At 30.1% G+C, this 27,048-nt stretch overlaps 1 protein-coding gene across 1 annotated transcript; it reads right to left on the reverse strand.

Annotated features, from left to right (window-relative positions):
* Positions 1-22,314: 22,314 nt before the first annotated feature.
* On the reverse strand, positions 22,315-26,145 carry LOC11439218 (phospholipase A1-Igamma3, chloroplastic). Its single transcript, XM_003607321.4, has 2 exons — positions 25,287-26,145; positions 22,315-23,400 (listed from the first exon to the last, which is right to left on the reverse strand). Exons 1-2 carry the CDS (start codon positions 25,960-25,962, stop codon positions 22,472-22,474), a joined length of 1,605 nt encoding a protein of 534 aa, XP_003607369.1. The 5' UTR covers positions 25,963-26,145; the 3' UTR covers positions 22,315-22,471.
* Positions 26,146-27,048: the final 903 nt, after the last annotated feature.

The following is a 27,048-nucleotide window of genomic DNA, read 5'->3' on the forward strand; positions in this document are numbered from 1 at the left end:
TTATCAATATATAGTTCCCATTAAATTTCATAAATAAGATTATATTAATATATTCCCATAAAACAAACATATGCTCATATATATTTTTATTAATATATAGTCCATACACCCACATATATTTTATTAATATATTAATAAAACTTAGGAAATCGCGGCATTTAATTAGAGATATTATAAAAAATACTAATTAAAATTGATCACTCGTTGTAGTTACTAAAATGGGACTCGTGTTATAATTGTACACTCCAACGGATTTTTTAGTGATACGTTTTAAAAAAAAAATAGAAAAAATTGAAGTATGATTAATCAAAGTATATTATAATATTGTTCTTGTTTTAGTATTGACGATATGAAAAAAACTAATAAATAAAAATAATCATAGATTTTATTTACTAATATGTTTGAGTGTGAAAAATATTAATATGTGTCTCGTGAAAAACATAATTAACGTATTATATAATAGTGTTATCGTAAAATGCAAAATCTTATTCTACAACACTTGTTAGTTTCCTCTATAAAAAAAAAACTTGTTAGTAAAACCGAATTGTAAATTAGTAGAGAAAATGAAGTTGAAAATGAAGAGAGAAAATGAAAAATGAAGAAAGTTGGTATGAAAAAGATAAGAGAGGAGAGTGAGATTGAGGGAGAAAAGTTTATTATTAAATAAATAAAGAAGAGAAAAAAAAATTTATTATTATAAATAAAGAAAGATGAGAGAGAAAAGTTTATTATTAAATAAAAAAAGGTGAGAAAATGGGTTTTAGTAAAGTGGATTTTGATAGTGGATTTGACAAAAATAACCCTATAGTTGTAAAGGAAAAAGTTTGGAAGAAAATTAGGTATGGGTAGTTAAGTAATTTTAGTAGTATCTTGTTTTCATATATTGTAAGTGATGTTGTGTGCAAAATTGTAGCTAAGGTTCTTGCCCATAGCCTTAAACAGGCCTTGAATATGTGTATATCTATCAATCAATCATCTTTCGTTCAGGAAGATCCATTCTTAATAATGCTATGATAGCCATTGAGATTATTCATTACATGAAGGCAAAAACTAAAGGAAAGAAAGGTGATGTTGCTCTTAAGCTGGATATTATCAAAGCTTATGACAAGTTAGATTGGGAATATATGCGTCATATCATAGGTCAAATGGGATTCTCGTCTCGATGGATTAACTAGATCATGCTTTGTGTTGAGACGGTGGAATATTCTGGCTTGATCAATGGAGCAATTGTAGGACCTATTGTGTAGGGTTGTGGTCTTCGACAGAACGATCCTCTTTCACCATACCTTTTTATTATTTGCGTTGAAGGTTTATCATCCCTTATTCGTGAAGCTGGGCGTATAAATGATATTAGAGGTGCCATGATTTGCACGGATGCGCCAATTATTTCTCACCTCCTCTTTGCAGACGATTGTTTTCTATTTTTTAGAGCTTGTGAATGAGAGGCAGTTGTTATGAAAAAAATATATTGGTTGTTTATGAAGAAGCTTCGGAGCAAACTATTAATTTACATAAATCATACTACCTCCGTCCCTAATTATAAGACCCTTTAGAAAAAGGCAAATGTTAACTTATGCCCTCAAGGGCACATGTTAAGGAACTAATTATAAAAATATTATGTTTAAATATTAAATGTTAACCTATCAAAAGTCGTGTATTCAACTTCTTAAAAGTTTAAATATTATGTTTTCCAATGCAAAATTGCTCTTTTTGGGTTCCTTAACATGTGCCCTTAGGGCACAAGTTAACACGACCCTTTGAAAAAATAATTTGTCCCTTTTTATAAGACCATTTTGATATTTCCAAGTACATTAATTATTTTTTTACCAACAAACCCTTATTTATTTTGCATCTTTTTCTTCAATCAATAATAAATATTATATTGAAAACATAAATTAACTCTCTCTTTTAAGGATAAAATTGTAAAAACAATAGTAACTATATACAAATTTAATACTACAACCAACTTTCTTAATCTCCGTAATTTTGGCAAAAAACTCCTATATTTAGAGACGGAGGTAGTAATTATTTTGCAGTCAAAATATACTAGATGATCTTCAGGATCTCATTGCTAATAATCCCCGGCTTCCGTCAAGTGTTAGGTAATGGTAAATATCTTGGATTTCCGTCAATGAAAGGGAGAAGCAAACATGTAACTTTTAAGTTTGTTGAAAATCGCATTTGAAGCAAGACTAATTATTGGAGTAGTAGGTGTCTCTCACAAATAGGCAAAGAGATTCTTATTTAATCAATATTGTAGTATATTCCCTCTTATGTTATTAGGGTATTTATACCCAAGGTTTTGCAACTCGAGAGTTTACCTCAACTAATTTTGTCTAGGTAAACTCGACTCGAGAACTCGTACGAGTTTACCTAAAATTAAAATTATATTAAATTTATTATATGCAAGACATATGTAAGCTAATATATTATTGTAAATAGGTCAATAGTGCAAAATATAACTTAATTACAAGGGCAAATTATACCAAACTACCATAATAAAACATTATGCTCAACTTAGCATCAAAATACAAAAATTAACGCCCAAAATCATAAGTTTCATGAGTCTCTAAGTTTAAGTCATCCATAAACCATCCAAAAAAAGGAAGTTTCACAATTTCCTTAAGTTGTTAATAAAACTATCTAAAAAATAAACCAGTTAATTTCTTCAAAAGGTCAACAAACACCACCACCGCAACCCTAACTGGCGTCGCAATCACCGGCGTTGAACTCTGAATTTCCACCGTTGGAATGCAACCATAACTGGTACGTGCTCCCATGTTCATGGTTTGAAAACTCAAGGAAGAAAGAAAAAGGAACGTTTTATTTCAGGAACAACGTGTTACTGTAAAGGTAACTATTCAGTAAGCGTTTCAATCTTTAGGCTTGTTGAAAAGCAAATGGGTTTTGAAAAAAATGGGCCAAAAAAAGGGCCAATTTTTTTTTTTTTTTTTTTAAATGTATACTCGTAAAACTCGGTAGAGTTTACCGAGTGTTAACTCGGTCAAACTCGTCAAACCTTCTGATTTTACCAGAAATTGAGTTTACATCAGAGTTAACACGATTTTGATACCTAAACACGTAAACTCGATAAACTCGGAGAGTTAACACTCGATTTGCGGAACATTGTTTATACCCCCTAGTTCACTCATTGAGAAAATGTTGAATGGGTGAGGTCATAATTCATCAAACTCATGGGGATTGCTCTGGTTGTCTTGGGAAGACTTTCCACTCCCAAGGTTTTTGGCGGTATGGGTTTTAAAAGTCTTAAGGCTTTTAACATGGCTACAGTCGATAAGAAGACATGGAAGTTGGTTTCTAATCTAGAATCTTTCATCACTCGTTCACTCAAAGCTAAATATTTTCATAGAAATATTATCATGGAGCTGTTTGATGCCATAATCTCAGTCATATTTGACGAAGTATTTATAGTGTGAAAGATACGATCCTTCGAGTTTTTTGGAGGTGGAAGTTGAACCCCGATACTACTCTTCTTATTCCACTCCTTAACTCTCTCCCACCCTAGTCACCATACATACCTTATAACTCCCAATTTGCTATTTTAATTAGTGAATTTTAATAGTAATAATATTTATAATAGTGCAATGTGTTCAAGTTGTAAATAAATGAAAGAAAATGAAGTACTTTAATGATAACAATTAAAAACTTTAATGAACTAATGTAATTGAAGGACTAATCGTTTAAACAATACTAATTCGATTAAGTAACATTTTTTTTTATCAAGTTTTACTTGTCTCTCGACCGAGCTTTAAATTATTATAACCCAACTAAAAAATGAGGGTTAATACAAACAATTAGAACATCTTTTTTAGAAAAAAAAAAAAAAAAAAAGGTACATAACTTTTTGTTAAGGGATAAAAAGAAAGGACATAACTTTTGCTTTATGGAATAAAAGAGGATGAAACAAAGTATAAAGAGAATGTTAATTAAACTATCAACCAATTTGAATTAAATGATTAATGAATTCTATTAAAAAACAACAAATTAGTTAGAAAATCTAAATTCGATTTTTGAATGGTACAAATCTTAACCGTATATCACTCATTACTCCCCTAAACTTTGGATAGCAGAATCTTTTCATACAAGAATCATATGGTTATAGTAAAAGTATACATTGTTGTATCAAAAGTAGTAACATTTATGAAATTTCTTGGTTTATGTAAAATGTCAAAAGGTGACAATTAAAAATGAACGGAGGTAGTAATTAGCATTTCACTTAAAAAAAATACTCCCTCCGTCCTAAATTATAAGAAAAAAAACATATTTTCTTTGTTCAAATTATAAGCAAAAAATACAAACTTTTATCATATTTATTATGTTTTTTCAAAAAATTATCTTTTGCAAAGTGCATTCAATTTGCTCTCTTTTTCATTTTCTCTGTAATCAACTCAATGAAAATTGTTTTTACATCTTCCTATAAAACTTATTTTAAAGATAACACAAAAAACTATGTTACAAAATAGTACTACTGTATGTTTTGGTTTTCATAATAAATGTGATTTTTTTTATTTTTTTTATAACATGGGACGGAAGGAGTGAGTCTCAAGAGAGAAATGCGATGGTCAACGTCAAGATGGCAGACATGGCTGGCCCTCGGTCCAAGCTCCAAGGAGTTGTTATTTACGCTAACTTATTTGTGGGCTCCGTTAGATCTTTCCTTGTATTTTTCTATCACCCCATTTTTCAACGTTCTTTTGCTAAACTTCAAAGAAAAACTACTTTTCTAATTCAACAAATTTGTGAGAACCTTCACCATACTACAATGATTACTCAGCCGGTCGATGCAATGCATGAGCTTTGCACTTTTTAATTCCAATTGTTGAATTTACAACAGTATGATTGGAATCACAAATTTTAACAACCATAACTTATATTTCACTAGTGAAATTATTCATGACTAAAAACGTTTAGATGAGATGACACAAGTCTCTTTTAACTTAATCAAAATTTTGAGTTTGAATTTAGCCTTATACATACATCATCGTTAAAACTCTTAAGGAGATCTCCGCATTTGCCCGCGGAGGATATCCGATTTACACCAAGTAGACTAGTGAAATTATTCATTTGAAAATGTATAAGTTAAATGAAATGACTTTCAAATTATCTTAACTCATTCAAACCAATGAGACTGCTAATGTCTTTTTTTTTTGGTACATAGACTGCTAATATCTTTGATGAGGCAGTTTTATCTCTAGCTATGTTTTAGTTTTTTCTATCAGTATTCTAAAATTTATTCAGACTATTACTAGGAGTGAAATGTCTCAACCTTTTAGTTTTAAATTCATATCCAGTTATAATTCTGATTTAAATAATTCGTTTTACTAATATTTTACCTTTATAAAAAAAATATTTGAGTAAAACATGTAAGTAAAAAATATTTTAATTCAATTCATCTCAGGAATAATATAAACAAATCTTATTAGGGTTAAACAAATATATAAGCATTTCCATGCCTTACCAACCTCACACCCCCAGCCACCCACCCACTTTGAAATTTGTCGCTTAGTGTGTTTGGGAATTAATATATTATATCACTAAAACTCTTTAAACATTGCATAAAAAAAAACTCTTTAAACAATTTTTTTGTATTTATGTCATGAAACATTTTTTAGTATTTATCTCACGAAAAATGCACATAGTAAATTCGCCCAACATAAAGGGCCATGTTGTTTTTCCATGTATTTTGTGTTTATACAAAGTTTGATTGAGTGGGTTCACCTCTTGGTTGATAAAAAACAAAGTTCTGCATGTGCTTTGTTTTGATCAGATTTTCTCTATTCATATTTGGTTGGTAGTTGAATTTTGCATGATTTGAGGTTCGTTATGAACTTCCACATTTACTTTATTCCAATGTAACATATTTTCCTAGCAATACTCCAAAGTCCAAATTTCTAGTTCGTTGAAAGCATGTTTGATTGAACCAAAAATGTCAAAATCACTTTAGGCATGCTAAAAGCTACAAACTTTCTTTCGAAATCGTATCCACGAGTTTTCATTCATAAATGATATCTTCTACATCATGTGGGGTGTGTAGTCGTCCATGGAGCCCAAATAACATATGTTCAACTGTTTGTTTACACAATGACTCCGTTAAAATGTAGCGAATAAAAGACAACATGATCAATAATGAGCTAACTTATAGAAGATAGTTGATAAGTTTGTTAATATTAAGTAAGTTAATTGATTGAATTGAAAGGATTTAGTAAAATTATACGCCGTAAAATCAAACAAAAAATATTTAAAATTGACGGTTCAATTTTTCCAATTAAGACGAAACGAGAGAAAACATTATGCACAATAAATTATAAATTCAAACAACTTGAAATAACACCATATATGTTATAAACTAGCACCAAACGCAACTTGATGTAGCATCATATCAAAAAACGCTATAACTTCGATAGAGAATACTATCACTAAATAACGCTACTTTGATCGTTCGAGCTTATTTGTTGTAAACTATATGTTATAAACTAGCATCAAACACAACATTTTTTTTGGAAGAAATAGCACCAAACACAACTTGAAGTAGCATCATATCAAAAAACGCTATAAACTCGATAGGGAGCACCATCACCAACAAGAGAGGATAACAACATCATGTGAGTATGAGAGAGAAAGTTGTCAAAAAGTTGTAGCAAAATGGTTGTACAAATATCATTTCTCTAATTACAAACCAACAAAATAACCTTACCAAAGAGACCCGATGTTTATAAACCAGCAAAATATGTTAGTAATGGTATGTTTTCTCGTATAATCGTTGTCTATTTTATGAGACCACACTATGATTATTGGCATTCTCTTCCTCAAACATGAGTTTGAGTATTTGTATCGTTCGTGAGCAATTTTATTTCCCCATATTTAGAAAATCACATGATTTCAAAAATTAATTATATTTTTATCAAAAAGTGTATAATCCGAACGACACAAAAACTATGTTATTTTTGGATGTGTATTCCATAATGAATTGGGGAGTTAGAAAAGTTGCTCCATATTGTGAAAATTGCTCGGGCTGAAAAACACGAGTAATTTATCTAAATATCCCCTCGACAGTTAACTGCCGTAGACGGTAGTTAACTGCCGAAATTCAACTTCATCCATCGGCACCACCAAGGTGCATAACCAAGAACAAGAACAAACTCATACCCATTCTCTCTGTGTTTTAGTTGTTGATTTCATGAACAATCCTTTGTGCTTTTGTTAAAACCTCTGCTTCAGATGATTTCACACCATCATGTTCCTTTTCTCACTCTAATTCATCGTCTAATGCTAATAGTTCATCAAATTCATCAACTTTAGAACATTGTGCAACAACGTTGTTGAAAGTGAGTAATAAGAAAAGGGTTAGAAGGAAATTGATGGATTTTAACATGATGAGATCAAGATCTGATGGGTTTGTGAAAAGATAAAAGCATTGGTTAAGATTTGTTGCATTGATGAAGATATAGTTCATTGAAGGAAATTAATGAATTTGGTGCCAATGGAAATTGTGAAAAGATAAAAGCATCGAAGGAAATTGATGAAAATATGCTCCAGCATCATAAAAAGCATGAAATAGCTCCATGGCATGAAATTGAATTTCGCCGATAAATTTCCGCGGCAGTTAACTGCAGATGGGGTATTTAGATAAATTACTGGTGTTTTTCTGCTCTATACTATGTGTCAACAACAATTTTCCCATATTGTTATACTCTTTCTCATCATGCTAAAAACTTTTCAAAAGTCCCGCCCACTATGTAAATATATTGGGACCATTACTTTTTCCATCTTATCTACTTCTCACGCGCCCTATAATTTTTAGAAAAATTTCCATGGGATTTGAGATTATAAAATCCGAACACAATTTGGATGTGTTCGGATTATATAATCCAAAATATGTTTATATGGTTTACTGACGGATTCTCAAGTAACAGTGTTACTGGCGGATTATTTGCATTACCGGCGGATTGTTTAATCCGTTATACTATTACTGACGGATTTATATCCCTCAGTAATGCAATGCCTTGTACGATTACGTTATTGGCGGAATCTTTCCGCTAGTAATAATTCGTAGGTTCCTTATTGATATTACTGACGGATTTATCTGTCAGTAATATAACCCACTGAATTATTGAGGGATTTTTCCATCATTAACGTTATTGAGTGTTTTTTGGATGTTATTGAAGGTTTATTCCGCCAGTAATTACTGAGGGTCTAAATCCCTCAGTAATGTAATTTTGAATTGGTTAGTAAATTGAGGAATTCTTGTAGTGAAATAAAATCATAAAAATACCACCAAAAAATTCTAAAAATCAAATAAAACTAATACAATTTTTATTTTTATTTTTATGAGAGTATGAAAATTTTAAAAAAAATGAAAAATGGGTCTAAACGATGAAAAGCAAGGAACACACCCTATTTTTTGAGGTTTTCGGATTATAAAATCTAAATTGGTGAAAAACTCATTTTTTCAATCCATAAAAAAGGAAAAACTCAATTCAGATTATAAAATTCAAAAATCACATGGACATTTTCGTAAAAAAAATAAGGCGCACGAGAAATGGATAAGGTGAGAAAAATAATAGTCATATATGGGTCATGAGTTCCTTTTTGGTCCAATCCTTAAAGTCCATCTCATAATACGTGCTCAAGAGTCAAACCATAACTCTTGATTATTTCTTCTCCCACCACACTTTCTCACCACGCACCCTCCTGAATTATGAAAGTGATCATGTTTATGTTATATAATCATGACTCATTTTTGGGAAATTTTGGATTGTATAATATGTCAAATCCTCCAAACCTTAAATTTCAACATAATATGGGACTGATTCAAATTGTATAATCCGGATTATTTTGGAAATGAATTCAAATTATATAATGTGACCCAATCCAAAATTTGAATTGTAACGTTACAAGCAAGGTTTCCTCATTATGTGATGTATTTAGTGAATTTTAAATATTTTAAATGTTTTTTTTTTTATTGTAGTTAGAGTCTAGGAACATATGATTATAAATTACTTTACATTGTTCAACATTATCAATCATTATTCACTCTACAATTTTCTTTCTTAAATTTCATTTTGGGAGTGAGTTATGATATCATGGTCATTATTGACACTCATGCTATCCCCAAAATTGTTGTGCGGCTTATACGTGGATAGTACGGTAGTCAGCAAAAGACCTTTGTATCAATTACAATATTATTTATGAGTTTTAAATTTTCGATTTTGTATAAACCAAAAATACTTAAAAAAGTTCGGGTTATATAATCCAAACAAAAATATTTTCAGAATTGAGTATGGCGTGTGAAAAAAGAGTGTGATGGAAAAATAATAGCTTAAAATTTTTTCTTTGAAGGGAAACTATAAACTTCTTCATATCTCATATTAGTTAGTTAATTAGCTAATTCATACCTTTTCGAAGAATTTGTTAATTAATAGATTTTTTATATAAAATAATTAACTAATTAATAACTTAATGATGTAAGGGTAAGTAAGGTGGGTAAGATATAGATTAATTTTGATACAATGTAGATATGATTAAAGTTAAATGTTTTTGACAATTCAACAGCCATAAAAAATCATCATTTTATTTCAATGCTGATATGATTAAAGTAAAATATTTTGTGACAAGATTTATGACAGATTTTATATTTGAAATGAGGGTTTTTCCAACATGGTACATTTTGTATCCATTTAAAATCTGTCCAAAAATTGTCCCAAATTTGTTTGAAAGTTGACTAAAGGCAACTTTTTTTAGTAGTGTATAAAGGTGTCAAATAATATAGTGGTTAGAATTCATCTTTAATTAGAATGTGCAGGGTTTGAATCCCGACCCTTACCTATTACAATTTATTGTCCCTTCCGAACCCCCACCATTGCATATTTTAATATATTGTTCCTACCAACTGAGCTATACTCCTAGAGATAATGTACAAAATATTAATTTCAAAGTAGTTGTTTTTGTTTTTCCCTATCCAAATGAGCTATACTGCAGAGGTAATGTTATTCGCCATGTGGCAGTCCACGTAATTAAAAAATATATATATATATATATATATATATATATATATAATTTTGAAAAATTATTTTTTTAAATTTAAAAATCATAAAATATTTCTGAAAATAATTTTCCGAAAAACAAAATCTGAAAAAAAACTTTGAAAATTAAAATTTTCGAAAACTTAATTTTTTGACATAAAAACTGTGAAAATTTAAATTTTGAAAAATAGATTTTTTTTAACTTGAAAATTATATATTAAATTTTTTTCAAAAATAATGACAATTATATTTTCAAAAGTTATAAATTTAAAATTTTCGAAAATAAATTATAATTTAACAAAAAATTCTAATTTCTTGTTCTTTTACGAAAATTTTAATTTTAAAAAAAAATTATTTTTTTTCGGAAATTTCAGAATATATAATATTAAAAAAATTAATTTTATTTTGAAAATTAAACAAAAAATAAATCAGAAAATTATTTTAATATTTTAAAATTTATTTTCTGATTTTTTAAATTGTTTTTTAATTTTTTTAAATTTATTTTCATATTTTTTATTTTTTTATTTTTAGAATTTTAATTTTTTTTAAAAATATAATATTATATGGCACGCCACGTGGCAAAAGTTGCACAGTCAGTAATTGCCACGTGACCAAAACCATGCCAAATCAGCTGAATAGTGGGGTCAGAGACCTTTTTCAATATATTTTTTCTTACAGGGATGTATTTCATTTTTTTTTTACAGGGACGAAAATCAAAATTGAACCAAATTACAGGGACGATTATCATATTAAAGCCAAATATTACTTTCAAAACAGGTGTTGTTTTGTTTTTCAATGTAATATTATATTTTACTGGACATTTATAAAAATTATAAATAACCAACCGTTAATAAGATTATTTTTGCTTCTCAAATGTTGTGTTATAGTCTATCGATATAGAATGCAGTATGTGTATTAGGTTTTTCTTTATTTTCTATTTGTATTTCAGTTTTGGTCAAGGTTTTTCATACCATATGGATGGTGTGTTTCTGCGAAAAAAACTGACTCTTTCGGACTTCATCTTTATGGTGACCATTACATACATATGTACATGTATTTGTGTGTCTTGGTTATAATCAAGATTGAGTATGAAAGGGGCCATTTGAAATAATGATGGCAGCTAGATCGTTTTTCACTAAAGAGGTTACATTAGCTACTCTAATCTTACCGAATAAATTCCTACTAAGCCTAATCAAATAATATTCATTTATGAAAGAAGTGCACTATGTTACGCTATGCCATGCCATCTTGTCATAATCGGTGTATAAGTTAGGTGAAGCTGATTATTTGTTGTGGCAGTTGTATTGAGCAGTATTCAGGGGTGTGATTTGATGTAAAATTGGATTTTTTTTGATTCAATTACAAATGGATGATGTATTATTGTAACCTGAGGTTGGTGTGCACAGCTTGTGCCAACAACTGTTTTAATTCAATAAAGTTTTGATTAAAAACATAGTAGTGTCCATCAAAAATGAGTTATGTTATGGGAACAAGAAATATTTAGATTTCCTTTATTCAAGTTTAAATATTCTAATAAAGTTTTAATTTTGCTTTCAAGATGGAGTATATTAACATCCCAAAGGGATCTGATTCAAATTTTTGACAATGTTGATATCTATAGATTTGGAGGTTTTAAGTGCAACATAAGTTAATTGTTTCACCTATTGATTTAGTTTTCAACAGTTTTGTGTTTTTTTTTTTTAAATGTGGGAAGCTACTGCATTTTGACCAAGTTCTTAGAATTTTGTTTGAAGCCTTAGCCACATAACATAACATAACATGGTATTTCTTAAAAAAAAAAAAAAACATAACATGTTATTCTTCTTTACAAATTTAACTAGTTTATATCATTTGCATTTATTTGACTGCTAAATGAGAATGACTCAATTTTCTTCAAGGATAAGTGTTATATTATATCTAAGCTAGAATATAAGGTCATAATATAACACTTATCAATGTTGTTGTAGTGATCACTCTTTTCTACATGTAAATATGGTCAAATGGCGAATATGCTCACTATGTCACACCTAGATTATTTGTGAGATAAATTATTTCTCTCATATTCAAAGGTGTCATAATGGTCCTTGCCAATGCCCTTGAACAGCACAGAGTGCTTCAAGTGCTGGTCCATAAATGACACTTGTGTACTTAAGAAGGAAATGTGCTGCGTTATTGATTCCACTAGAGCAGCACTCATGTTTTCTGTCAACTTTTCGTACCACGTGTATCGCATTTTGGCCAACATGCCACAATAAAATTTATACTGTATGAACCAATCTTATATAAACCATCAACTTAATTATAATACTTCATCCGTTTTAAAATGAGTGTCGTTTTAGCCAATTACACACATATTAAGGAATGAAATAAAATAGTCAAATATCATAACAATTTTACCAAATTACTCTAATAAACTATTGGTTCGTTTTTCATTAAAGAAAAAATAATACTTTAGAAGTAGTGTAACATAGTATTAATTGAAGGATACAATTGAAAATAAAAAGTTATTATTGCATTGGAAACTAAAAGTGACATTTATTTTGAAACAATTTTTTTAGATAAAACAACACTCATTTTAAAACGAAAGGAGTATAATTTTTCTGAATACACAAAACATATCTCTTAAAATTTGATTTATTAATTTAGAAAACTCGCAAATTCATGAAAGGGACTTTGGCGGTCTCAAATTTATTTTCTATTAATTGATCTGATTGGATGAACTAGAAGTTGAATTGAACTTCTATCATTATATTAGTATATATCATTAATACTACATCCGTCCCTAATTATAAAACCCTTTTGAAAAAATAACGGGAATTAAGATAGTGGATAAAGTATTAAATATGTTTGTAATTACTATTGTTTTTACAATTTTATCCTTTAAGAAAGAAAGTTGGCTTATGTTTTCAACATTCTATTTATTGCTGATTGAAGAAAAAGATATATAATAAATAGGGGCATGTATGTAAAGAAATAATTAATGTAGTTGGAAATAGAAAAGGGGTCTTATAAAAAGGGACAAATTTTTTTCTCAAAAGGGTCTTATAATTAGGGACGGAGGTAGTAGTTTTTTTCAGAAGATTAAAAGATTTACTTTGTCAAAAAGTATAGTTTAGTTGATAGGGATATTGCATATTATATACAGGGGATACTTCACTTCTCAACAATTTAATTGTGTGAGTTTTAGCCACTAGAATACTTGGATAAAAAAAAGAAAAGAAGAGACATGAGTAGCAACTTGTTTGTTCTAAAAAAATTGAGAATGTATTTCTTTTAAATAATCTACTCAACAACGACTTAATTATATAGAGAATATATAAATGGGTTAATTAAGTTTTTGGTCCCTATAAATATCTGCAATTTTGTTTTTAGTCCCTATAAAAATAAATCACACTTTTTAGTCCCTACAAAATTTTCTGTTAGTGTTTTTAGTCCCTATAAAATTTTCTGTCAGCATTTTTAGTCCCTATAAAAAATTTCCATCAACATTTTTAATCCCTAAAATGCTTAAGGAAAATGTCACAGGGACTAAAAAGTGTGATTTTATTTTGTAGGGACTAAAAACAAAACTGTGAATATTTATAGGGACTAAAAACTTAATTAACCCTATATAAATTTATAGGGTTAATTATTTTATTTTATTTTATAGAATTTAAGTACACATGAAAATTTGATTTTTTTTTAGTTTTCTAACGTGTTTGTGTATAGGAGGTAATTATTTTTAAGGCCTTGTCCGATATTAAATGTGAGCATCTCTCTCAACTAAAATTTTAAGTCTTGATTCATCATGCAGTAAAAGTTTAGCTTTTTTTTTTCTTTTTGTGAAATCCTAACTCTCGTTGGTTCGATTTCTTTTAATTAGGACCAATAAAATCTCCAAAAATTTCCATACGTAAAATTGCAGAGAGGTCTAGGAAATTGACCTAGAAGAAAACGACATTTTTATTCTACATGTTGTAAAATTATTACTTAAAATTAAATTAAGAGACAAACGATCGTAATTAAACTCACTCATTGAGTTTGGGGATAGGACCACAGGCGAGGACCACATACTACTTTTCAAGTCCAGCTCTACGATGGAAGAATATCTAAAAAGTTGTCCAAAACGCCAATAATGAGATAGACATCACTTTTTTTAAAATAGAAGCTGACAATCTTCATGGTCCTTATGATTGAGATGATAATTTGATTTATGAATCAAACAGATGTGATAAGCTAGCAATCTTTATCAGATAAAAATTGTCATATATATTATTATGAAAGTTATAAACACTTTCTATAGTTATTATGAATATCTTTAGGGTAAAGTTGTTTTAAGTGTCATATTGTTGCTTTAAGTTGACTAGTTATGTTCAACACTTATAAATCTCATACTACATAATAATCTCTCTCCAATTTTGTTAAAGAAGTCCCACATTAAAATGTAACATATGCATACAAGAGTAATTTTTTTAAGAGGTTAAAATTGAATATATTACAAAATCAAAATATCATTCCTAGTATAAGGAAAAACATGAAAAGAAATAACTACTAGTCAATGCCCAACATTGTGAACGGATTAAACCACCAATCATGATAATTGAAAGGAAGAGAAGCACATTTCGCCTTCAACCACATGAATACCAATTATCGAGCATTCTTTACCATCAAATAACCTGTTATTTCTTTGTTTCCAAATTTCCCACACGCTAGCATACCAAATCAGCTGAATAATTGATTGCCGCCCCTTAGAGCCACCACCGCCGACATAGCTAAACTGATCCGCAACACAAACAGGGAGTACTGAAGAGACGCCAAGCCAACAATGAATAAAGTGCCAAGCTGGCCCAAAATAGCAACAATGTAGAAATAAATGTGAGGAAGTTTCCAAAGAACCCCAACCACCAAACACACAACTGAGAATCATTATCTATAACTCCATGGTGAAGCAGGTTATCTTTTGTAGGCAACCTATCACGAAACAGACACCAAACAAAAAACACAACCTTCAGAGAGATATCCTTATGGCAAAGGGACTTCTTAGCCACCGTAGCAGCAACATGGTGATGATTAGACAAGAATTTATAAGCACTACGAACAGAAAAAGCATGAGTCGATTCCAAGTTCCAATGCCATCTATCATCCTTTTCAACCTGCAAAATTACATTTGGAAGCAATAAACTAAGTTCCCCCACCAGCTCCCCTTCCCACGTGAACAACCTTCGCCACCACTTCCACGCCCCTCCATCCTCCCCCCAGCCTAACTGACACATGTCAAACACGGACACCCCCTTAAACAACGACATGTCGAACAACCTGCTAAACCTGTCCTTAAACGACACGCCACCGACCAACACATCTGAACAAAAAAGAGTATGTTTCCCATTTTCCACGGAACGACTAACATGATCACTAAACCAACCCTCCTTACACAAGGCAACAATATCACATCACCAAATAGAGACATCACGCACTCCATCCAACAATCGGCATACAAGAGTAATGAAAAATGTATCCTACGTGAAAAATGATCTTTGGACCTAGTTTGAATTACACGGTCTTAAGTTGATTTTTTTTTTTTTTTAATTTGATATTTGAGATTAAAGTTAAAAAAACAAATATATTTATTTACTCTAGGGTTCGACCCACCCAAAAAAATGTCCACAGATGTACCCTACAATAAAAATTGTATTTAGTGGTAGTTTGTGTGTAATAATTGCAAGTACTTATTATTCATGTTTCATAAATCCACACATGTACCCCACCGTTTACAATGTTAAATAACCTCCTATAAATGCCAGTTATCTGGGGTGCATGAATCACAATCTTGTATGATGTTTGATTCTATATGTTAAATTGTGTGATTGTTGATAAGATATGCTACTATTGCCGAATAGTGTTTTAGTATGTTATGTTATACTCCACTATCGTTATATATTTTCAAAAGGTTACCCATTTTGTATGTTTGTTTTTGACTACTTGCACAATCCTTTGTTCGAGTAGATGACAAGATGGTAACATTTGAGGAAGAGATCGAAGCTAAACAACAGAAGGAGTGATCGATATGCCGTTGACACAATATATAGTTGTTTATTTTACGTCGTTAATAAGTTAGTTGGTGTATTATGTGACAGTTAAAGTTTTGTAGAGTTATCTTTGCTTAATGCGACAAACCTTTAGGTTGCATTCTTTTGATCTAATAAAATTATTCCACGATCAATTTTATTTAGGGTTAATTTTTCAAATTGTCATTTATAATATACGTAAAATCTGAAAAATATCATTATAATAGAAAAATACAAAGATTCTACCTCTATAATTTGAAATTCTTTCTATGTTGTCTTCCAACAACCTCGTTACAGAGGAGACGCTGATATGTTAAGGAGTCTTTTTTTTTTTTTTTGTGGTAGTCGGGGTTCGAACTCCGGATCATGCATATATTATGCATTATTTATACCAATTAAGCTAAGCTCACGAGAACATATATGTTAAGTAGTCTTGTTACATGGCTGTTGCCACGTGAATTTTTTTTGTGACATGCCAATTTTTTTTCTTCTCAAAATTGTTTTTTCCCTCACAATTTTTTAGCCTCAATTTCTTTTCCTAACATTAATTGAGGTGCTGCAATAAAGGAAAAAAATGGATCATTTTTCCTAGTAAATGTAAATGCAAGAAAAGTGATCTAAATGTTAAATTTTTTTATGATTTTTTGGAGGCATGTCTAAGACGTTAAAATAAAGTCTCTTACATAAAATTTAAATTTTCTAATATGAGACGAATTACTTATGAATTTTTAAAGCGTCAACAACTCAAAAATCAAAACAACTAAAATCTCAACTTAGAAATCAAATTTTGAGCTAAAGTTTTGCAGAAACGTCCATAAAAGTACTTAGAAAACATATGCAAAGTTTCATAGCATTCAATTTATTTGATTTTTGTTCCTCATAATTATGAATTTCTTAAAAAATCAAAATAAAATGAGACGTCTTCAGATTGCTATGAAACTTTGCAAATACTTTCTATATCTTTTTTATAGAGGTCTCTAAAAAAATGTGCTCAAAATTCGGTTTGATGTCGTGGTTTCCGTTGATTTGATTATTGAGTTTTTAAAGCTTTTAAAAACTTATAATTAGTTTGTTTGTTGTCGAAAAATTATAGTTTTATGTGGGAGACTTTATTTCGGCGTCCAAAACATATCAGTAAATATAATGAAAAAATAGCATCTAAGTTATTTATTTTTTTTGGTCAGATAGTCTAACGGCTAGAATTCACCTTATATCTAAGTCACTTTTTTAAACTTTATGTTTAGAGAAAAAAAATGATCCATTTTTTCTTTATTTGAGCCCCTCGATTAATGTTATAAAAAAAGTTTGAGCCAAAAAAATTCAAGGAAAAATATATAACGTCATCATAAAATTTCCCATGGCAGCAACTAGTGGCCAGTGGCCGAATCAGAAAAAAATTCCATGTGGGGCACAAAATTTATGTTGTCTTAACCATTAAACACAAAGTTGATAAAAAGAAACTACACACAATAATCATGCTAACAAATGTTTTTAAAATATTTGTTAAAGATTCAAAATTAGAAATGATTGATGAAATTTAGGTAGAAACAATATTTTTTTTTTGTTATTTTAATATGTTGAATGTACAATTTTTAAGATAAAATTTTCATTTTAAACTTCTTAACAATTGCTTTAAGAATAGTCGTTAGCATTTCCTTAAAATAATTCTCAATGCGACCTGAGTAACTTCAAATCATCAAGAAGCAAGTTTTGCATATTCGCAAACCTAAATAAAAAATATTTAAGCACACGCATAAATATAAAAAATTAAAAGAAATGTAATTTAGACACATCATTTAACACTATTTAATTCTTTTCTCTTTAAATTGTGTTACTATGTGAGTGTATCCAAACATAATTTATTTGGGTTGTGACTAGATAAGTGTTCTAATTGTTTGTATTCTCAACGTGAGTTAACTCACGTAGGTGTAGGGGTGAGAATAGGTCAGGTCAGACCAGACTTTGATAGGTCTGATCTTGGCCTACTTACAAGCTTGAGCCTGGCCTATGGCCTATCATATGCCATTTTTCTTGACTTGACCTGGCCTATTTAAAAGTCTGGCTTGGCCTGAAAGCCTATTTCCAAGCCTACTTTACATTAAGGTCATCAAATAGTTCATTTGATCTACTAAATAGGTTAAACAGACCTTAAAGCCTACTAAAAAGCTTATTTCACTGCAAGCAAATTTTAACAAGATTAAAGTTTACTTAAAAGTCTATTACGACAAAGCCTATTATGGGACTGACAGATAGAGAAAAATATGTTTCTCTTTTTAATGTATGCAATTATTTTAATATTAAAAATATATTTTTTAATAGATAGATATTAATAGGTCGGCCTATCAGCCTTAACAAGCTTTTCTGGAAGCCTATGTCTGACCTATTTAACTAAATATGCTTTTTAAAAAGCTTAAGCCTTGGTCTTTCTACTAAACAGGTCAGGTCAGACCATAGCAGGCCAAACCGTAGACCCCCTGTAGGTCGGCTTGACTTATTTTCAACCCTACGTAGGTGTATTTCTAAGCGGGAATAAGTAAAAACAAATGGGAGAAGAGCGATTCAAGTATTTCTTGATAGACTTAAAACTAAGAGAAGAAGAAGCCATCCCTTATAAGCCTTGTGTTGTATCATGCTCAATCGTGGCAAATCCAAACTCTTAGAGGAAAAGGACCAAGTGAAATGATATTTGTACAACCATTTTATTACAACTTTTTGATAACTTTCTCTCTCATACTCAGATTATATTCTTATTCTCTCTCTTTCTTTTTCTCTGTCTATTGTTTTGGACCAATGAGAAGAGAACAAATTAAAGTTGTCAACAAAATTATACCAAATGGATGTACATATATCACTACTCAAGAACCAATGGTCCATACACTACTTTTTAAGATGAGCTCAAAATTTTAGTTGTCCAAAAATGAAACTTTGTGAGACGTCACTTTCCAAAGGTAGAAGATTATGTCGGTTATGGCCCCCCCTTTCGTCTTCATGACTAAGACCATGATATGACCTAGTTCCAATTTTCACCTCACATTTTTTGTGGTACATTCACTTCAACTTTTTTAGGTTTAAATGTGTCTTTGGTCCTTGCACTTTCATCAGATTTTGGCATTGGTTTCTGCACTTTTTTTTATTTGACATTGGTCTCTGCACTTTGTAAAAATATTGGTATTGGTCCCTCTGTTAACTTTCTGTTAAAAAAAAACACAAAATCAACAGAGTGCCACGTGGCCCAATCATTTCCGCCACGTGGCACCAATATCAATATTTTTACAAAGTGCAGGGACCAATACCAATATTTTTACAAAGTGCCGGGACTAATACAAATAGTTTTGTGTTTTTTTTAACAGAAAATTAATAGAGGGACCGATACCAATATTTTTACAAAGTGCAGAGACCAATTCCAAACAAAAAAAGTGTAGGGATCAATACCAAAATCTGATGAAAATGCAAGGACTAAAGGCATTTCTTGATGTAACTAAAAAAATGACGCATGCCTTGTTTTTTGTCCAAACAATTACTGACAATGAAGTCAGCTTCTATTTTAGAAACCAACATAAGAGATGTTCATATTTTAACCGATACAAATCAAACCACATATGATTCAAATAAAGTAAAAAACTACTAAAAATGTTATCTTATGAAAATCATTGAAATCGAGTAAGATATCATTCATATCTAGATCCAAGGTTATATAAATTTGGTCAGGTACGGGTTCATTGTGACCCACGTATACCTAACTATTAACTATATAACTCGCAGTACCCTTTAAATGCAGGTGTGTATGTGTTACAACGAGCTTAGCAAAGATCACATGGGAGCATGTACTTTTGTTTGGACTCATGTGACCATGTGATAGTGCCATAACTGATAATAGTTGTGCGTGTACCTAAAATAAAACACGATTTTTGTGAGATTTTCTTTTTTCATGGCAGAGATTTTTTATTCATACAAATAAAATAATAGTCTTTGAAAATGAATATTTTAACTTATATGGGAAAATTATATTCTAAAAAAAAGGGAAAATTATAATGATTTTCCCTTTGATTTGATTAACTGCCACACACCTCTCCACAAATTTAAAATGTACAGTAACCTGACCTCAATTGATGTCTATTAACCATCCATTTAGTTCAAGGAAAAAATATTTCCAGCAGCTTAGCGTTACATTTGAAAGTTCAAAACCTTGTATGTAGGTCATATGTTTTCTATATAGACAAATGTTATTAGGCATGACAATGAGGTGGGCTGGAGACGGGTTTTGCCTTCTCAATCCCCATCACCTACTTTAATATACTTACATGTTACCCTACTTATACTTGATGGGGATGAGAAATTGAATCTCATCCCCGTCTCCAACGGGTTCAGATATTCTCGCTCCATCCTCGTCCCCGCATTGAATCAATTTTTTTTAATAAAAAAAGAGTTTTTTTTTTTTAAACTTTAATGGTAATGTTGTAATGCATTATCCAACAATTTGCGCTTATTTTAACCTTTCCTTACCGAATAATTTAGTTGCTCCTTTAACTATCAATGAAAGTTCTTATATCATGACAATTATCAAATCAAATAACATAGCATATCATTATCAACTCCCTCAACAAAAACAAAATATGACCTTTCTACATTCGGATAGGGTTTGGGTATGGGTTCGGGGTGGGTACATATATCCCCGTTACCCGTCACGTACCCGTATTTTGAAATCGGGGAAAACCCAAACCCTATCAAAGCGGGGAAAACCCGTCAAATCGAAGTTGGTTTGGGCGGGTACCCATGACACTGATTTTGTTGCCATGTCTTAATGTTATTGTATTAGTTTTTTTTTTTTTTGACAAACTAGTAGTATATTAGTTATTATTTTCTTCTTTAAAAAATGTTGCTATTTACTCCTTTAAGAAAATTTGAGCTATGATCATTTGACTCTTTCAACTCCTTTAATACGGTCATATGTATTTTTCTAACTTTTACGACATCTTTACATCATTGGCGGAGCTAGAAATTTTATAGAGTCTACGAATATTTTAACTGTAAATTCACATGCGACATAATATATAAATAGTAGAAGTGATTGTAAGTTGTAACTTGATAGTATGTCATTTTGTCTAATAAATCATTATGAATAGTGATTCAAATTTTGTTACCATAAATTAAATGAGCAATGAAGTATATATAGATTTTGATTTCTATGGAGTATAGAGTATTTCTGTGAGTAATAGTATTGATTTGGGTGAATGGTATAATAGTTCATAGTTAGAGAGAATTATTCGTTAAGACGCTTCAAGAATTTAATCTTAAATTGATTATAGTAATCAATTTCAAATTCCAATGATATTAATTATAATATTTTATTATATTGATTAAACTAATTTTAGTGGTAATTTTATGAATTATTCATTTCTAGAATTTATAGTAGAATAGAAAGAAGAAAAAAACCAATGATAAGTTTTAGTAACAGCCGCAACCATAGGTAGAGGTTCTTGATGTTTTAAAAATGACATCCTTAGAAATACCTACGGTTTTGTTCGTAAGTAAAGGTGGAAGTGACAACCCAAATGGATTCAGCTACGGAAATTAACCCTATAGTAACAGATTTCGGTGGTCACTACAAATCAAATTTCTTGAAGTGATATAAAGAAAATTTGGATTAATCCGGAGCATGTGCCCAGATTCGCCGGATGGTAAAACCGCCTTTGTCTGCAACTTATTGTAGATTAAGATAGCACTAATATATGCTATGAATTATCATACTTTTTTTTGGACATAAATCATATGAATTATATCATGCTCTAGATGGTTGAGGGCATTAACACTGGTGCCCAACCAATTAATAAGCCTAACAATATGAATCAAAATTCTTAAAAATGGAACGGTTAATATCCCAAAATATAAGATTGACTTAGTAATTGTCCTGAGAAAGTTAAAGAATGAAGTGGTAAATTATGGTCTTAGATTTGATTTCGACCTCCAACAAACACCATCAAAGCCGACGTACATGCAAGATCATTTTCAAAACATTATTTTGAGCAATCATTATCTTTAATTTATTTTTTTTATCATTTATTTTTAAGAAGTCAAAATAAAATATATTAATATCAAAATTTAATTTCTTTGTTTTATCTCATATATAAATTATCTTAATTCATCATCGATATAGGTATTTTTGTATTCTCTTGAATTTTTCTTAAAGAAACTTCACACATATTTAATCTATATTACACAACCCTAGCTAGCTAAATGAAACATACATACTTTTTTTTTAAGAGAACATGCATACATTCTTCTTTTTATCAACTTATATATACTTATGAATTAATATTCTTTATCAATTAATCATCATCACATCTTATATTTTCTCCTTTACATTTTTTCCCTACTAAAAACAAATCAGGTGGTCCTTGATTGGAAGCTACCAATGCGATTTTGAATGCGATTTTTAAGCACTAATGCAAGATGATGTGCAATATCTGGTGGATGAGCTTCCAATAGAGGCCGTTCCGGCACAACCCACCGTCCATCGGCGGTTTGAACCATCCCTTTATTCTCATCTTGTCTCCAATGTGGTGGAACACCAAACTCACTCCGTAGAAGATCACAGCTCTTATTCACAAGTGCAATATCCCTTTCTGTAACCATATTAAATTTTTTATCTTTCCCATGATACCCATCCATCAAATGCAAAAGTACCTCTAAATTATGTGTACACCCCAAATCACCATTTTCCTTCAAAAAAGGACTATTTCTATGATCCAATTTAATTTCAGTTCCAACATGAGCATAACTCCAAGGAAAAGACAATGTATCTTCTATATACTTTTGAAACTGAAATTTCTCATTGGTTATAATCCCCGGCACGGTTGGAACTTTGTCATGAATATTATGTATTCTCAAAACTTTTACACCAAGTTCTTCACACCTTTCTTTAAAATGCAAATTCCCAACTCTCGGCCCTGCGAACGAGTAAACCGTTATGGGGACGTTAGTTGTTTTGTCACCATCTTCAATGATGTTCACTCCTAACTCGGCTATGTCGTAAGCGCTGAGTACGGCTAGGGCAGCACCAAGACTGTGTCCTGTGACTGTGATACTGATTTTTTCACCTTGGTAGAATTGAAGAAGTCGTTTAATTTCTGAGAGTACTTGTTCTCGAGCTGAGAATGAACAATAAGTGCATGATTGTTCTTTCTTGGTGTATAAATCGTAGAATCCTGTTTCTACTTTGATTGATGGGTCGTTTTTGAAGTTTGCTTCGTGTAGTATGTCTTTTAGGTCGTATATCCATTCTATGTATGTCACGGTGCCCCTCCATGCAATCACTATATAAAGAGAAAATACTATCTTTAATTGAATAAGCTGAAAAATTAGGAAGTATCTAATATAATCTATCAAAAATGCTCTAATTACAAAGCTTTACTATTTTTAGTAAAAAAAAAAATTTAACACATCAATAATAATAATAATAACTAGTTGTTTTCAATAGTTTATAAATAATATTTTCAACCAATCTAATTATTTTTATGGAGAACACTTTGGTATTTGGTAAAAAATATATTTTAGTCTTTAACACATTATTTTACTATACAAATTAACCTTAACCAATTATTTCTTCTAAAAGAATGAATAAATTAAATTTCAATTATATATTGAGATGGTGGATAATACATGATGAAAAGATAGAGAATATTTCTCTCAAAAAAATGATAGAGAATATTGTTATAAAAAAAAGATGGAGAGTATGTTTGTCAAAAAAAAAAAAAAAGATGGAGAGTATATAGATATTTAGGCCCTTTCTGATAAAAAAAAAAAAGAAGACATAGTTGATGATAACTAAACACTTGATAGAGAATAGGTTAGCAAGTTTTCTTTGTGTTTTAGTTAGGTTTGTACGTAAGGTTCATTTAAAGATTATTTTGTTTAAAAATAATTTTTATGCTGAAAATGAAATAGCTGTTTTGATAGCTTTTGAAGAAAATCATTTTTAATAGAAGAGAGAGAAAATCATTATTTATGGTGTCTATGTGTTTTCAACTTGAATGTTTTTTCAACTACAGTAAACCGTCTGATTTCTTAAAATTCTCGGTTGTTATCTGAGTTGTAAAAGTTTAACTTTGTAACCTTAATGGATAGTAATTCAAGCCGCTCCTCCGTTGTAAAGCGGTCATTAGTACCACGGTTAATTCACCATTTTTTTTTAAAACCGTTTGATTAAATTAGAGATTCAACTAACTCCTAAATAAAAAATGGCATGAAGAATTTTTAATTAATTATTTTTTTAATCTACAATAATGAAGGTTAAAAAATAGGAAAAAGTTATATAATATAAACTAGAGTTGTATTATTTGAACATCCATACATGTGACAACCAAAATTTTACAAAGGAAATGAGGTAGTGACACAAAAACCAAAACAATAGAAAGAAAAAATAAAAAGATAATATGAGTATGAGAGAGAAAGTTGTCACAAAGTTGTAAAAAATGGTTGTTCAAATATCATTTCTCTATAAACTATACACTATAAGCATTAAGTTGTACAAAATTTAGAGTAAAAATTATTAAAAAAATGTTACTCACACCGTTCCTTTTCAGTCGCCGTATCGATTTAAGCTTTTTTCTTACACATACTAATAAAATCAATGAATTTTATTACTTTTGATTTTTTGAGGGGTTCTATTACCTTTGATAAAATTATATTTTTTCTATAAATTTATTACCTCTTAATTCCATAAATTTCTCTATCTTTCTCCGCATTAAAATTAATTTTTTTTTGGTGTAGCATTAAAAGTAGTTAATATTATTTGAACTTTGAAATTTATGACCACCAATCACAAAAATTTTCTTTTAACAAAACCCACATGTTTTTTCCACCAATAACAAAACCCACATGGCAAAAGAATAGCAAGGAAGTATAAATTAATAAAAATATGATATAAGCTCTTGATAAGATCATACTATATTAATTGAAAGAACTTTATTTTAATTTTTTTGAATAAGAAATTTATTTTAATGTTGAGTTATTTGAACACAAGATTTCCATTGTATACATCTAAGTGAGTAAGTCTAACTCGAGGTGAGAGAACACAAACACCCAAAGAGAGAGAAGAAACAATATATAAATATATAGTCTTTTGTGTCAAAAATTCAGTTTGAGAAGCACTTACTATCTTTATTTTATGAGTGGTAAATTAAGAGTATAGGGTACATACCTATGTCACGGCGTCCTAATCGTTTAATCTCTTCTTCGTTGGTGGAAACAGCTATGTATCCCATCCAATTAGCATAAGGGCTCCAAACAGAAGAGATCTTAGATTTCTTGAAGAATTTTGGAAGATTGATATTTGATGTTGCATAGAGGTAGCGGCTTATGGTGTATCCATCTCCCATGTAAAGTTTCTCAAAGAAATGTGCAGGATGATACTTGCATGTTCCACAATATTTTGAGTTTTGATCGAAGTCGAATGAATCGTAACATGCTTGAGCTAGCTCACCATAGCGAATGATTTCTTTGCGTAGGATAGGATCCATTGGATCTAATAGACCTTCCCAGTCGTTCTCGCCTTGGATTTCTCTCCATACCTCGCTCAACGGAGGCAGTGGTGATTCTTCTTCTTCTTCTTCTTCTTCTTCTTCTTCTTCTTCATCTTCATCTTCCTCTTCCTCTTCCTCTTCCTCTTCGTGCAGTTGGTTCATAGTGGACGAAGAAGAAGAGCATTTGAGGAATAATATTGGCGAATTATTAGGTTTTTTGGAATTGGAAAGGAAAAGGATGTTGGATTTGTGGTTGATGGGTTTTGAAAAGAGATGGTGGGAATGGGAAGGATATGGGAGGATAGAATGTTGGTTGAGGGTGTTAGGAAGAAGAACAGGTACAACAGAAGCCATGCGAGGAGGAACTAGATCCACTATCTATCTTTTATCCTACAGAAAAAATCATCAAGATGTTAATGGCTCGTTGGAGAGATTAGAGATATATAATGTAAGGTGTGTGTATATATGGGATGAGATTTATTCACATATGAGTAATAGAGTGATGGTAATAAGGGTCTAGAGTTTTCATATGTTCTTGTTTTTTTTTTTTTTTTTTTTTTTTTTTTTTTTTTTTCCATATAAACCAACTCATTTCACTTATTTATTCACATATGACATAATATTGTATTTTGTTTTTATTGAAGAATGACATAATATTGTATTATTGGTTAACTTTTTAATTGTTTATCATATATGACATAATATTGTATTATTAGTTAAAAATCAAAATTTAAAAGTTTTATTGAATTATATAACATTTAAAGTAATCAAGAAAATTACTAGTAATTAGGACATGGATAGATAACCAAACAATTAAACTTAGGGAAATGCTAAGGCATTGGATAAAAGAATAAAATAGAAATTTTTTGTTGGAAAATGATAAAAAGTAGTCAAGTCAACTTGTAAAAAGTTTATAATTGTTGTTTCCAAAAACCCTTAAACTTATGTGGACAATGACCTCAATCAAAGAACGAAACACTTGGGAGAATAAGAGTTTGATTTCTAAATGAAACAATCTTTAACAAGACTATACTTATCTCATGACCAAACTCTGAATTATCATGATTTTTTTTCTTCTTAAAAACCGGAGAATAACGCCAAAAAAAAAAGAGAGATATGAACTCTTTAAATTTGACATAATTTTTAGCTATATTTTTACATAAGTAGACTATATCATCGATACATGCAATACACGATCGAGTTATATAGGTCGATAACAATTTTTATTTTGTGGTGTGGATATTTTAAAGAGCACGTAAAAAATAAAAGAATAGTAATAAAATTATTACATTTTTTTGTTTACAAAAAAAACTAATACATATTTCTCCTTAAAAAAAAAGACTAATATATATTTCATATTTTATACGTAAAAAGGTTCTTCATATACAAGAGTCGTGAACGGAAACTCGGACCACTTAGATGTCCAAATGCCTTGCAACT

Source organism: Medicago truncatula, chromosome 4 (assembly GCF_003473485.1).
Source record: "Medicago truncatula cultivar Jemalong A17 chromosome 4, MtrunA17r5.0-ANR, whole genome shotgun sequence".
NCBI classification, from domain to species: Eukaryota; Viridiplantae; Streptophyta; class Magnoliopsida; order Fabales; family Fabaceae; genus Medicago; species Medicago truncatula.